Raw genomic sequence first — 13,793 nt, forward strand, 5'->3', positions numbered from 1 at the left:
TGGCTTATTTGTGTTTTCCTCTATTTTGTCGTTAATGTAATTTTTTTTTAAGGATTTAGTCAGGTTGGTTGACTTATTTCTTAATTTATTGCATTGCTTTTTGAGAGTTGAAAGGAGTAATTTGAGGTTGATATTATTGGGTTGTTTATCTACTTCTGTTTTACATTTTTGGTATTCAGAGTATTTTCTGTCTCTGTCTTTTATGGCAGCTAATAGGTCCGGATTCATCCATGGTTCCGAGCGGGCTTTGATCCTGACTGTTTTCACAGGAGCCATGTCATTTAGTATCTTTAGGAACGCCGTTTTGAAGCGATCCCAAGCAACATCGACCAGGTTGCTCGCGAACACAGGGGACCAGTCCCACTCATCTAATTTTAAATTGAAATTGTCATTGGAGTATTTTTTGAGGGATCTGGATTGGGCTGTTATGTGGCCATTGGCTTTGGGTTTAGCTATTTTGCGGGTGCAGAAGGAGCCTATCTTTCTCTTTCTCTCTCTCTCTCTCTCTCTCTCTCTCTCTCTCTCTCTCTCTCTCTCTCTCTCTCTCTCTCTCTCTCTCTCTCTCTCTCTCTCTCTCATATATATATATATATATATATATATATATATATATATATATATATATATATATATATATATATATATACATATATATATATATATATATATATATATATATATATATATATATATATATATACATATATATATATGTTTATATATATATATATATATATATATATATATATATATATATATATATATATAATGTGTGTGTGTGTGTATGTGTGTATATTTATATATATGTGTATATATATATATATATATGTATAAATGTATATGTGTGTGTGTATATGTACAAACCCCGTTTCCATATGAGTTGGGAAATTGTGTTAGATGTAAATATAAACGGAATACAATGATTTACAAATAATTTTTAACCCATATTCAGTCGAATATGCTACAAAGACAACATATTTGATGTTCAAACTGATTAACTTTTTTTTTTTTGGCAAATAATTATTAACTTTAGAATTTGATGCAAGCAACACGTGACAAAGAAGTTGGGAAAGGTGGCAATAAATACTGATAAAGTTGAGGAATGCTCACCAAACACTTATTTGAAACATCCCACAGGTGAACAGGCAAATTGGGAACAGGTGGGTGCCATGATTGGGTATAAAAGTAGGTTCCATGAAATGTTCAGTCATTCACAAACAAGGATGGGGCGAGGGTCACCACTTTGTCAACAAATGCGTGAGCAAATTGTTGAACAGTTTAAGAAAAACCTTTCTCAACCAGCTATTGCAAGGAATTTAGGGATTTCACCATCTACGGTCCGTAATATCATCAAAGGGTTCAGAGAATCTGGAGAAATCACTGCACGTAAGCAGCTAAGCCCGTGACCTTCGATCCCTCAGGCTGTACTGCATCAACAAGTGACATCAGTGTGTAAAGGATATCACCACATGGGCTCAGGAACACTTCAGAAACCCACTGTCAGTAACTACAGTTGGCCGCTACATCTGTAAGTGCAAGTTAAAACTCTCCGATGCGAGGCGAAAACCATTTATCAACAACACCCAGAAACGCCGTTGGCTTCGCTGGGCCTGAGCTCATCTAAGATGGACTGATACAAAGTGGAAAAGTGTTCTGTGGTCTGACGAGTCCACATTTCAAATTGTTTTTGGAAACTGTGGACGTTGTGTCCTCCGGACCAAAGAGGAAAAGAACCATCCGGATTGTTATAGGCGCAAAGTTGAAAAGCCAGCATCTGTGATGGTATGGGGGTGTATTAGTGCCCAAGACATGGGTAACTTACACATCTATGAAGGCGCTATTAATGCTGAAAGGTACATACAGGTTTTGGAGCAACATATGTTGCCATCCAAGCAACGTTACCATGGACGCCCCTGCTTATTTCAGCAAGACAATGCCAAGCCACGTGTTACATCAACGTGGCTTCATAGTAAAAGAGTGCGGGTACTAGACTGGCCTGCCTGTAGTCCAGACCTGTCTCCCATTGAAAATGTGTGGCACATTATGAAGCCTAAAATACCACAACGGAGACCCCCGGACTGTTGAACAACTTAAGCTGTAAATCAAGCAAGAATGGGAAAGAATTCCACCTGAGAAGCTTCAAAAATGTGTCTCCTCAGTTCCCAAACGTTTACTGAGTGTTGTTAAAAGGAAAGGCCATGTAACACAGTGGTGAACATGCCCTTTCCCAACTACTTTAGTTGCAGCCATGAAATTCTAAGTTAATTATTATTTGCAAAAAAAAAAAAAAGTTTGTGAGTTTGAACATCAAATATCTTGTCTTTGTAGTGCATTCAATTGAATATGGGTTGAAAAGGATTTGCAAATCATTGTATTCCGTTTATATTTACATCTAACACAATTTCCCAACTCATATGGAAACGGGTTTGTATATGTGTGTATATATATGTATAGTATGTATGTATAAATATATATGTATATATGTGTATATGTATATGTATAAATATATATGTATATATATGTATACGTATATATATGTGTATATGTATATATATGTATATATTGTATATATATGTGTATGTATACATAGCTGAGATGCTCCAGCGCCCCCCGCGACCCCGAAGGGAATAAGCGGTAGAAAATGGATGGATATATATACTGTATATGTGTGTGTGAATATGTATATCTATGAATATATATAAATATAGACAGCAGCTGCATCATCCACCTTTTGGGGGTCTTATGAGAATTCACACGTATAATATACATATCATATACATCACATAAATCACATGATATTCACAGGTATAATATACATATATTCATATATACATATTATATATACATATTCATATATACATATAATATGTATCTATAGAATATATATCACATGATATTCACATGTATAATATACATATATTCATATATATACATATTCATATGTACATATGTGTATGTATATATGTATATGTATCTATATAATATATGAATATATGTATACAATACGTGTGAATATCATGTGATATTATGTATATATATATATATATATATACATATATCATGTGATATTATGTATATATATATACATACATGTTAATGTATACATACAAATATATGACAATACATATATATGAATATAATACGTATGTTATACGTGTGCATGCCATATCTTGTGACCCAGCCCCCAGCCCCCTCCCCAAAAAGGTGGATGACGCTGCTTTTACCGACCCAATGAGATGAAAGTAAATATGTACTTAGATGTCTGCTTAGCTGCTGGCCCAGAGATTGCATTGATGTCAAATATTAACCTTCACTAAGTTTACTCTTCTCTTGTTCTTCTGCAAAACAACGGTACAGTTCCACATCCTCCACCTCCTCCTTCCTCATGGCAGGTAAATAAATCGGTGCGTCATGGAATCTGCTTTATCATGAGCGTGTGATATTTACGGAGTTTATTTTATGCGCACGTGTGTTTGCGTGTGCGCGTGTGCGTGTGCGTGTGTGTGTTTGTGTGTGTGTGTGCGTGTGTGTGTGAGTGTGCTTGTGCGTGTGCGTGTGTGTGTGTGTGCGTGTGTGCGTGTGTGTGCGTCCGTGTGTGCGTGCGTGTGCACTATCACGGTGATGTAACCAAACCTTTGGATAATTTTCAATTTCTTGATAAGATATCTATTTATTGTGGCCGACATCTTTTCTGAGTGGAACATTCCAAAGTTCTAAAGGTTGATTCTGCGCAGTCACAACGTTTCATTGTTCTGCCTCGGGGTAGGCAGATTGATCCAATTGTGGATAGAATCGTTACCGGATGACGTAATCATATAGTTTGCATAATCGGCCATGATGCATTTACAAAAAAATGAGTAAAAAAACATGAAATGTTGAAAACTACAGACCAACTTTTCTCTGTCACTTTGTGTTGTATTTTTAATGCTACTAACAAAACTGAGTTGCCTTTTGATTTTTTTGATTTTTGATTTTGATTGAGACTTGATATCACATGAGTGTTGATATCAACCAAACCTAACCTCCCCACACCCCTCCACATCCCACACCCCGGATTGTAAATAATGTAAATAATTCAATGTATATACTCTGATGATTATCTTGTGTGATGACTGTATTATGATGATAGTATATCTGTATTAGGAATCAATTTAAGTGGACCCCGACTTAAAAAAGTGAAAAACTTATTCGGGTGTTACCATTTAGTGGTCAATTGTACGGAATATGTACTGCACTGTGCAATCTACTAATAAAAGTTTCAATCAATCAATCAATCAAACTTTTATTAGTAGATTGCACAGTGAGCCTGTGAGTGATTTTACGTGTAGGTGGGTGCCACAGCAGCACTCAGTGCTTGTTAAGAAAAGCAACGCGTGTTTTAATGTCAGAGTCGCCAAAAAATGTGTCACTTTTTTGAAAGGTAATTTCGTTACTCACTAAATATAACAACTTTCTTGCTAAGATAGCAACACTGACCTACTGCTCCCTTTTCTTATTCTATGGAAGAACAGGTGCAATATATAATTTTTTTATGAATGAGGACGAACAGGTAGCACCAAATGTATTTGTGGCGGTCCAACTTTATGTGAGGGAGATTATTATACGTAGAAGTAGTAGCAGAAACAGGGGCGCCGCTAGGGATTTTGGGCCCCATGAAAATAATCTTTACAGGGCCCCCTGTATTATAATTTCATCATCATTAGGGGCCTCTCTGGGCCCCCCTCCATCATGGGCCCCTAGAATCCGTCTCCTTTACCCCCCCTTTTCGGCGCCCCTGAGTAGAAATACTTGTTTTTTTTTAAGTAGGGACAAAAAAATAATATCTGTAATGTCCGCCTTAAAAAGTATAGTATATATATATATATATATATATATATATATATATATATATATATATATATATATATATATATATATATATATATATATATATATACTGTATATACATATCTATATATATATATACAGTATATATATATATATATATATATATATATATATATATATATATATATATATATATATATATATATATATATATATATATATATATATATCCGTTGTGGTGAAGAAAGAGCTGAGCCGGAAGGCAAAGCTCTCAATTTACCGGTCGATCTACGTTCCCATCCTCACCTGGTCATGAGCTTTGGGTTATGACCGAAAGGACAAGATCACGGGTACAAGCGGCCGAAATGAGTTTCCTCCGCCAGGTGGCGGGGCTCTCCCTTAGAGATAGGGTGAGAAGCTCTGCCAGCCGCTGCTCCTCCACATCGAGAGGAGCCAGATGAGGTGGTTTGGGCATCTGGTCAGGATGCCACCCGAACACCTCCAGGTCGGGCACGTCCAACCGGTAGGAGGCCACAGGGAAGACCCAGGACACGTTAGGAAGACTATGTCTCCTGGCTGGCCTGGGAATGCCTCGGGATCCCCCAGGAAGAGCTGGACGAAGTGGCTGGGGAGAGGGAAGTCTGGGCTTCCCTGCTTAGGCTGCTGCCCCCGCGTCCCGACCTCGGATAAGTGGAAGAAGATGGATAGATGGATGGATGGAGATATATATATATATATATATATATATATATATATATATATATATATATATATATATATATATATATATATATATATATATATATATATATATATATATATATATATATTTTAATTTTTTTTTTTTTTTTCCCCAAGATGGCGCCGCTTTAGTTGCTGCTGTTGGCAGGAGCTCTGTGCTCTTGTGTCATCCTTTTGTGTTTCATTCTTGTTTTCATGTGTTATTATATATACTGTATGTATATATATTTGTTTGCCTTTTGGTTCGGGACCCTTTGGGACTGTGTGACAAGGGGTGGCACTTTCGTGACTTCTGCGGTGCTTTTTTGTGGACTTCTGGATCTGCTTCCCGGGAGCCTTTTGGCCATAGAGACCAGCTGCTGGGTCTCTGCCACACCATAGTCCGTTTGGAGAGACTGGAGGAGATGCAGATGAAGAGACGGGGCTGCGGAGCTAGCACTGAGCGCCGGGACGGACAGGCTTCACAGTGTCTTGGCTGAATGAGCAGGAATCGGACACCTCGGTCTCCTTAGACGCATCCTCGCTCATCCATACGGACTGGATACTGGCCGAGTTAGTGGGCGGCCGAGAGTGGAGTCTGCTCTCTTGGTTGCTTTGTTGGGTCTGCTCCTGTCTCTGACCATGCTGCCTCCGACCATGCTGCCTCCATCCCAGCAGACGATGGCGTGGAACACCACAGACGCCACCAGGTCCACCACAGTGTATATGTTTCTTTAACTTTTTATTCATAGCTGTATGTAGAAGTGGCTGGTTGCATCAGCTCTGCTCTTTTAATGTCTTTAATATCCTTTGTGTTCTTTGATGTTTGATGTGTGCTATGGCTATGAGTTGTTTTTTCCCTTGGCCTCAGTCTGGACCCCCTCTCCAGGGGCCCAGGCTTTGACCGATTTTTTTTTTCTCACCCCCTCCTTACATACATACATACATACATACATACATACATACATACATACATACATACATACATACATATATATATATATATATATATGTATAAATATATTATAAATGTATATACATTTATATGTAAATTATTATGTGTACATATATGAATATAATATGTATATTATATGGGTGAATATCCATCCATCCATCATCATGTAATATAATGTATATGTAATAATGTGTGTGTGTGTTTGTGTGCAGATACGGTCAACGATCTCATTTCAAAGTGTCTACAGGCCAAAGACATGGCGTACTGTCCTTACAGCAACTTCCCTGTTGGTGCTGCCTTACTGACGACAGATGGCACTATAATTAAAGGTAGGAACCACCTCTCAAGGGGGCTGCAGGTGTGCGAAGCAATCCAAATATCGACAGCAGGGTAATATCCGATTTTTGACTGGTAAATTTAATGTATATTTTTCTATGTCTCTTATTTTCACAAATATCTGTTTTGGCATGATTCAAATGTGTTGTAGTTGTATGTTTGAATAAATAGAAGAGCTTTGAGGGCAGAACGTTCAAGGATTTGGATGAGAGCCAAGAACAGTTTTTGCTCCATTTTTAAAAACTTCTTTTGCACTATTGATTTCATTTTGCTCGAACAATTATGTAATAAAAACGAATAATTGTAGTAATTGTTATGTTTTTATTCTGATTATTATCAAATTAAAGGTGAAAATCTTCAAAAAAAATATTCAAGTAAAAAGTAAAGTAAACTTAATATCAATATTGGCCTAACTTCTACCTAACCCACAGATTTATTTGGTATCGGATCGATACCGACATTTGTAGTACCGCCCAAATATATTGAGTTCTAAAAAATTACAGTTACGTCAGTCAAAGCAGGAAACATTTTTTTCCAAAAGTAACTATGGCCACAATGAGTGGGCCATACTGCAACTCTTGGTATCCCTTCAATAACAAGTAAATACAGGGCCTGTGAATGATAATACTACGGAGCCCCTAAAGGGACATGGGATTTTTTTTTTTTTTAGACATGTATCTCGTGGCCACGAGAAAGTATCTCGTGGCCACGAGAAAGTATCTCGTGGCCACGAGAAACTTTTTATAAAAAAAAATAAATAAATTTAAAAAAATTAATATATATATATATATTTTTTTTTTATAAAAAGTTTCTCGTGGCCACGAGAAACTTTCTCGTGGCCACGAGAAAGCATTGGATGCGTGCTGATGGTTTAGTGTGTGTTAAAATGGCAGTTTAGGAGTTAATATGGCTGTATTTCCAGATAGGATTTTCCCCCATGTGTGTTGTGGCAAAATGTGAATGCTTGATTAGTAGGTGTGAGACAAACACTTTATCTTCCTGGTTATTGTAACGCTACGTGTTTGACATTATTTAAGACGTTATCATGCCCGGGAAAGGACAGTTTTCCTCTTCTGTGGCTGTGGGGGGGTGGGCGTGGCTTGCGGACCTGCAGCGAAGCGGAGTGTGTCAGTTAGTCCCATGTTGATGTGATCAAACTTCTTTCTTGCTTGGAAGATACACACACAATTGTAACTGTTATTTCTTCCTGCAAATAATAAATATGTACAACGTGTTTGGATGTATTCATTTATGTAAAATTGTCATTAAATGTAATATTGCCTGACAAAAAGTGATACGACGTACGTAATATTTTGATATTTACACATCGCATATTTACACACGCGCATCTGACTAGAATACCCTTATGTGCATTACATATATCAACATCAACTACCTACTGTACTGTTTACTTGTTGAAATACCCTTTTTAGAACAAATATCTACCCACATAATTTATATGTGTATATATAATATATATATATGTGTATGTATGTATATGCATATATATATATATATATATATATATATATATATATATATATATATATATATATATATATATATATATATATATATATATATATATATATATATATATATATATATATATATATATATATACACACATACATATATATATATATATATATATATATATATATATATATATATATATATATATATATATATATATATATATATATATATATATATATATATATATATACATATTATGTATAAGCATGTATATATATACTCTACCGTTTAAAAGTTTGGGGTCACATTGAAATGTCCTTATTTTTGAAGGAAAAGCACTGTACTTTTCAATGAAGATAACTTTCAACTAGTCTTAACTTTAAAGAAATACACTCTATACATTGCTAATGTGGTAAATGACTATTCTAGCTGCAAATGTCTGGTTTTTGGTGCAATATCTACATAGGTGTATAGAGGCCCATTTCCAGCAACTATCACTCCAGTGTTCTAATGGTACAATGTGTTTGCTCATTGGCTCAGAAGGCTAATTGATGATTAGAAAACCCTTGTGCAATCATGTTCACACATCTGAAAACAGTTTAGCTCGTTACAGAAGCTACAAAACTGACCTTCCTTTGAGCAGATTGAGTTTCTGGAGCATCACATTTGTGGGGTCAATTAAACGCTCAAAATGGCCAGAAAAAGAGAACTTTCATCTGAAACTCGACAGTCTATTCTTGTTCTTAGAAATGAAGGCTATTCTACAAAATTGTTTGGGTGACCCCAAACTTCTGAACGGTAGTGTGTATATATATATTATATTACTGTAACTTGTTCTTAAAAATAGTAGTTATTTTGTTTGTCAAATTTAGTGTTTGTGTGTATATATGTATACTGTATATATTTATGTGTGTTTCTTCCTATACAGTATACATGTATGTGTGTGTGTGTGCGTGTATATACTGTATATATATATATATATATATATATATATATATATATATATATATATATATGCATATACATACATACATATATATATATATATATATATATATATATATATATATATATATATATATATATATATATATATATATATATATATATATGCATATACATACATACACATATATATATATATTATATATACACATATAAATTATGTGGGTAGATATTTGTTCTAAAAAGGGTATTTCAACAAGTAAACAGTACAGTAGGTAGTTGATGTTGATATATGTAATGCACATAAGGGTATTCTAGTCAGATGCGCGTGTGTAAATATGCGATGTGTAAATATCAAAATATTACGTACGTCGTATCACTTTTTGTCAGGCAATATTACATTTAATGACAATTTTACATAAATGAATACATCCAAACACGTTGTACATATTTATTATTTGCAGGAAGAAATAACAGTTACAATTGTGTGTGTATCTTCCAAGCAAGAAAGAAGTTTGATCACATCAACATGGGACTAACTGACACACTCCGCTTCGCTGCAGGTCCGCAAGGCACGCCCACCCACCCACAGCCACAGAAGAGGAAAACTGTCCTTTCCCGGGCATGATAAAGTCTTAAATAATGTCAAACACGTAGCGTTACAATAACCAGGAAGATAAAGTGTTTGTCTCACACCTACTAATCAAGCATTCACATTTTGCCACAACACACATGGGGGAAAGTCCTATCTGGAAATACAGCCATATTAACTCCTAAACTGGCATTTTAACACACACTAATAATAATAATAATAATAATGGATTAGATTTATATAGCGCTTTTCTAGACACTCAAAGCACTTCACAGAGAAGTGAGAACCCATCATTCATTTTTACAACTCATTCATTCATCATTCATTCTCCGGTGTGAGCGGCACCGGGGGCAAGGGTGAAGTGTCCTGCCCAAGGACACAACGGCAGCGATTTTTGGATGGTAAGAGGCGGGGAGCGAACCTGCAACCCTCAGGTTTCTGGCAAGGCCGCTCTACCCACTACTAAACCATCAGCACGCATCCAATGCTTTCTCGTGGCCACGAGAAAGTTTCTCGTGGCCACGAGAAAGTTTCTCGTGGCCACGAGAAAGTTTCTCGTGGCCACGAGAAAGTTTCTCGTGGTCACGAGAAACTTTTTATAAAAAAAAAAAAAAAAAAAAAAAAAATTTTTTTTTTTTTTTTTTTTTTTAATTTTTTTTTTTAGAACAGGCCCGCGGGCGACTCATCTGGTCCTTACGGGCGACCTGGTGCCCGCGGGCACCGCGTTGGTGACCCCTGCTCTAGCCTTTAAATAGACCCCTTTTTTAGACCAGTTGATCTGCCGTTTCTTTTCTTCTCTCCTCTGCTCCCCTCTTCCTTGGAGGGGGGGTTGCACAGGTCCGGTGGCCATGGATGAAGTGCTTGCTGTCCAGAGTCGGGACCCCGGGTGGACCGCTAGCCTGTGCATCGGTTGGGGACATCTCTGAGCTTCTGACCCATCTCCGCTCGGGACGGTTTCCTGCTGGCCCCACTATGGACTGGACTCTCGCTGATGTGTTGGATCCACTGTGGACTGGACTTTCACAATATTATGTCAGACCCCCTCGACATCCATTGCTTTCGGTCTCCCCTAGAGGGGGGTGGTTACCCACATATGCGGTCCTCTCCAAGGTTTCTCATAGTCATTCACATCGACGTCCCACTGGGGTGAGTTTTTCCTTGCCCGTATGTGGGCTCTGTACCGAGGATGTCGTTGTGGCTTGTGCAGCCCTTTGAGACACTTGTGATTTGAAACATTGATTGATTGATTGATTGATGAAATATACCAAAGGTCAATGTCATGGCCTGCAAAAATCCAATTGAAAATCTCTAGTGAAAATTGACAAAAATGTTCCATGACAAGACTCCAACCTGCAAATCTGTTCTGACGACAGCAATCAGAGAACGTTACAGCAATATTAAAGAAGAACAGTGGCGTGCCGTCACTAGAGGCAGGGGAGGCACGGCCTCACCTGCCATCATGGAAAGAAGAAAAAAAAGTAAAAAGAAAAAAAATTAATTAAATTGTTATATGTATCCAGTGATTATACTAAAGTTATTTTCCATTTAACTTCACCAGTTTTAGATTATTTTAATTTTTATTTTCACATTTGCCGTTCAAATACTGAGAAGAGACGGTGCGGTGATCAGCAGCCAGTTGAGGCACGTCACTGATGTGTGCCTCAACATGGATTGTGTGCAATGACTCGGCTAACTGCTGGCCTGCTGTGCAGTGAGACCGTATTGCTATATGAATTATATTATACATTTCCATAGTTTAGTTAGCTGAGGTATACAATGTACAGTGTATTTTGTCAACAACTGTATGTGTGTAACGTATTTCTTGTGCTGAGCGATCATAAAACTGGAGGCTCGTCTCATAACCCCGCCCCCTGGTGCCAAGCACCTCCGCCGCAGAATGCACCCCCGACGGGAGCGCCGCGGCCACACCAACCAAAGCCCACACCCAAACCCTCCACGTGCAAGACCGAATCCACCCAAAAAAAGTCACTTAACAAGAAGCCAAAAAGTGCAAAAACAACAATGCTTGCGCGGCGCGCCGGAGGAGCCGTAAACAGGGACACAACATTAGGTACACCTGCAGACGGCAGCGCGGATTTCATATTTCATTCATTCACAACTCTTCCAACATGAACACCACTGCTCCCGCACTTATAAGTAAAGGTAAGACCATAATAACGTTTTTTTTTATTAAATGTGCTTTTTTGTGTGCATGCTACAGTTTGTAAGTGTAAAGTTAAGTTAAAGTACCAATGATTGTCACACACACACTAAGTGTGGTGAAATGTGTCCTCTGCATTTGACCCATCCCTTGTTCACCCCCTGGGAGGTGAGGGGAGCAGTGGGCAGCAGCGGCGCCGTGCCCGGGAATAATTTTTGGTGATTTAACCCCCAATTCCAACCCTTGATGCTGAGTGCCAAGCAGGGAAGAATGCTGGTATGAGCTTTTAAACACAACCCGTTAACTGCTGCCAATCACATGGTGAATAAGATACTATTTAGGGTTCATATGTTTGTAAATCTGACTGTGATGAAGTCAGTGCCTCACCAGACATGAACCTCACCGCACGCCACTGAAGAAGAGTATTGTTTGGCACCCGTTAAGTCCATGCCTCAGAGACTACAAGCTGTTATAAAAGCCAGAGGTGGTGCAAAAAAGTACTCGTAGTGTCTTGGAGGTTTGTTTTTGTTTGTTAATCATGATTGCATATTTTCCCTCAGGCTTGATATAAAAATGAAACTGTTACTGACTACCCATATTTATTTTCTTGATTTATTTTAGTTGCAATATAATGTTGCCATTTGAAATGACTATAGTTTTGTGTCATGTCTATTATCTGTTTTTTTTTCTACAAAAATAAACAACTTTATGAACATCCTCCAAGACTGGCGAGTCGTCTTAGTGTTTATGTCTATGATATAGGGTACGATATAGGGTAAAGTCTGTTCAAGTAAAATGGTTTAATCTTGCGTTTTTTCAGCTGTCACTAATCCGACGTTTAAGTGTTTCTCTCCAAAATGGCGCGACATCCGAATTGTAATGTCGGTGACAACACTCCTTACTGATACTACCCTCAGTATCAATGCAACCAATAATTGGATAGAACAGCCCACTCCTCATGGCCGCATTTGCACTGTCCAGATTAAGTTGCTAACAATTACTATTTTTGTGTCTTTGTTTAGGCTGTAACGTGGAGAATGTGTCCTTCGGTCTAACTGTGTGTGCTGAGCGAACAGCCATCCAAAGTGCCGTGGCAGAGGGACACAAAAACTTCACCGCTATTGCTGTGACGTGGTTCGTTAGTCAACTTATGGCACTTTCCCATGCATCCAAACATGACACAATCCTTCTTTTTTTGTGCAGCAATGCCACAGACAGATTTGTTTGGCCATGCGGAGCGTGTCGACAGGTTCTCATGGAGGTGACGCATATTTCTTTCGTTGCCTTGTTGACAAAATGCATGGTCAGATAAAACTTCCTCACTGGTATCGCACATCTTTGTATCGCCAGTTTGGGCCAGAGTTGACCATCTACTCGATCAAGCCGGATGGATCGTACAAAAAGAGCCGCATGAGCGAGCTGCTGCCCTTTGCTTTTACCCAGAGTCATCTCACAAAGAACTGACAGTTTGTGAGAATGCCGCTTGATCAGATTTAACAATAATGCACATGTTCTCAACAGTAAATAAAAGACAAAAAAGCATGTGTTCACTTCTAAAAAAAATTTTTTATCAATGTTTTTGTGTATTTTACACATTTTTCCTATTTATTATTTTTATTAGTCGTTTTTTCAACAGTGGCCAGTCCCCCTGCGATCCCGAGAGGGGCAAATGGTAGAACATGGATGGATGCATGGTGGGTGATACTAAACACAGTAGCAATACTGCCAATACCGATACTTTTTACTTGACATTTTTATTTAAAGGTTATGCAATAATT

At 37.7% G+C, this 13,793-nt stretch overlaps 1 protein-coding gene across 2 annotated transcripts; it reads left to right on the plus strand.

Moving 5' to 3' along the window:
• Nucleotides 1-3,249: 3,249 nt before the first annotated feature.
• zgc:103586 lies at nucleotides 3,250-13,557 on the plus strand. Of its 2 annotated transcripts, none has more exons than XM_062066874.1 (5): nucleotides 3,250-3,392; nucleotides 6,715-6,831; nucleotides 13,038-13,149; nucleotides 13,219-13,276; nucleotides 13,366-13,557. In XM_062066874.1, the coding sequence occupies exons 1-5, from the start codon at nucleotides 3,386-3,388 to the stop codon at nucleotides 13,477-13,479; spliced, it is 408 nt and encodes a 135-aa protein (XP_061922858.1). In that variant the 5' UTR covers nucleotides 3,250-3,385; the 3' UTR covers nucleotides 13,480-13,557. The 2 variants fall into 2 exon arrangements, with proteins under 2 accessions (XP_061922858.1, XP_061922859.1); XM_062066875.1 differs by having other exon boundaries at nucleotides 3,270-3,404.
• The last annotated feature ends 236 nt before the right edge of the window (nucleotides 13,558-13,793 follow it).

The sequence above is a fragment of the Entelurus aequoreus genome, linkage group LG12, assembly GCF_033978785.1.
Source record: "Entelurus aequoreus isolate RoL-2023_Sb linkage group LG12, RoL_Eaeq_v1.1, whole genome shotgun sequence".
NCBI classification, from domain to species: Eukaryota; Metazoa; Chordata; class Actinopteri; order Syngnathiformes; family Syngnathidae; genus Entelurus; species Entelurus aequoreus.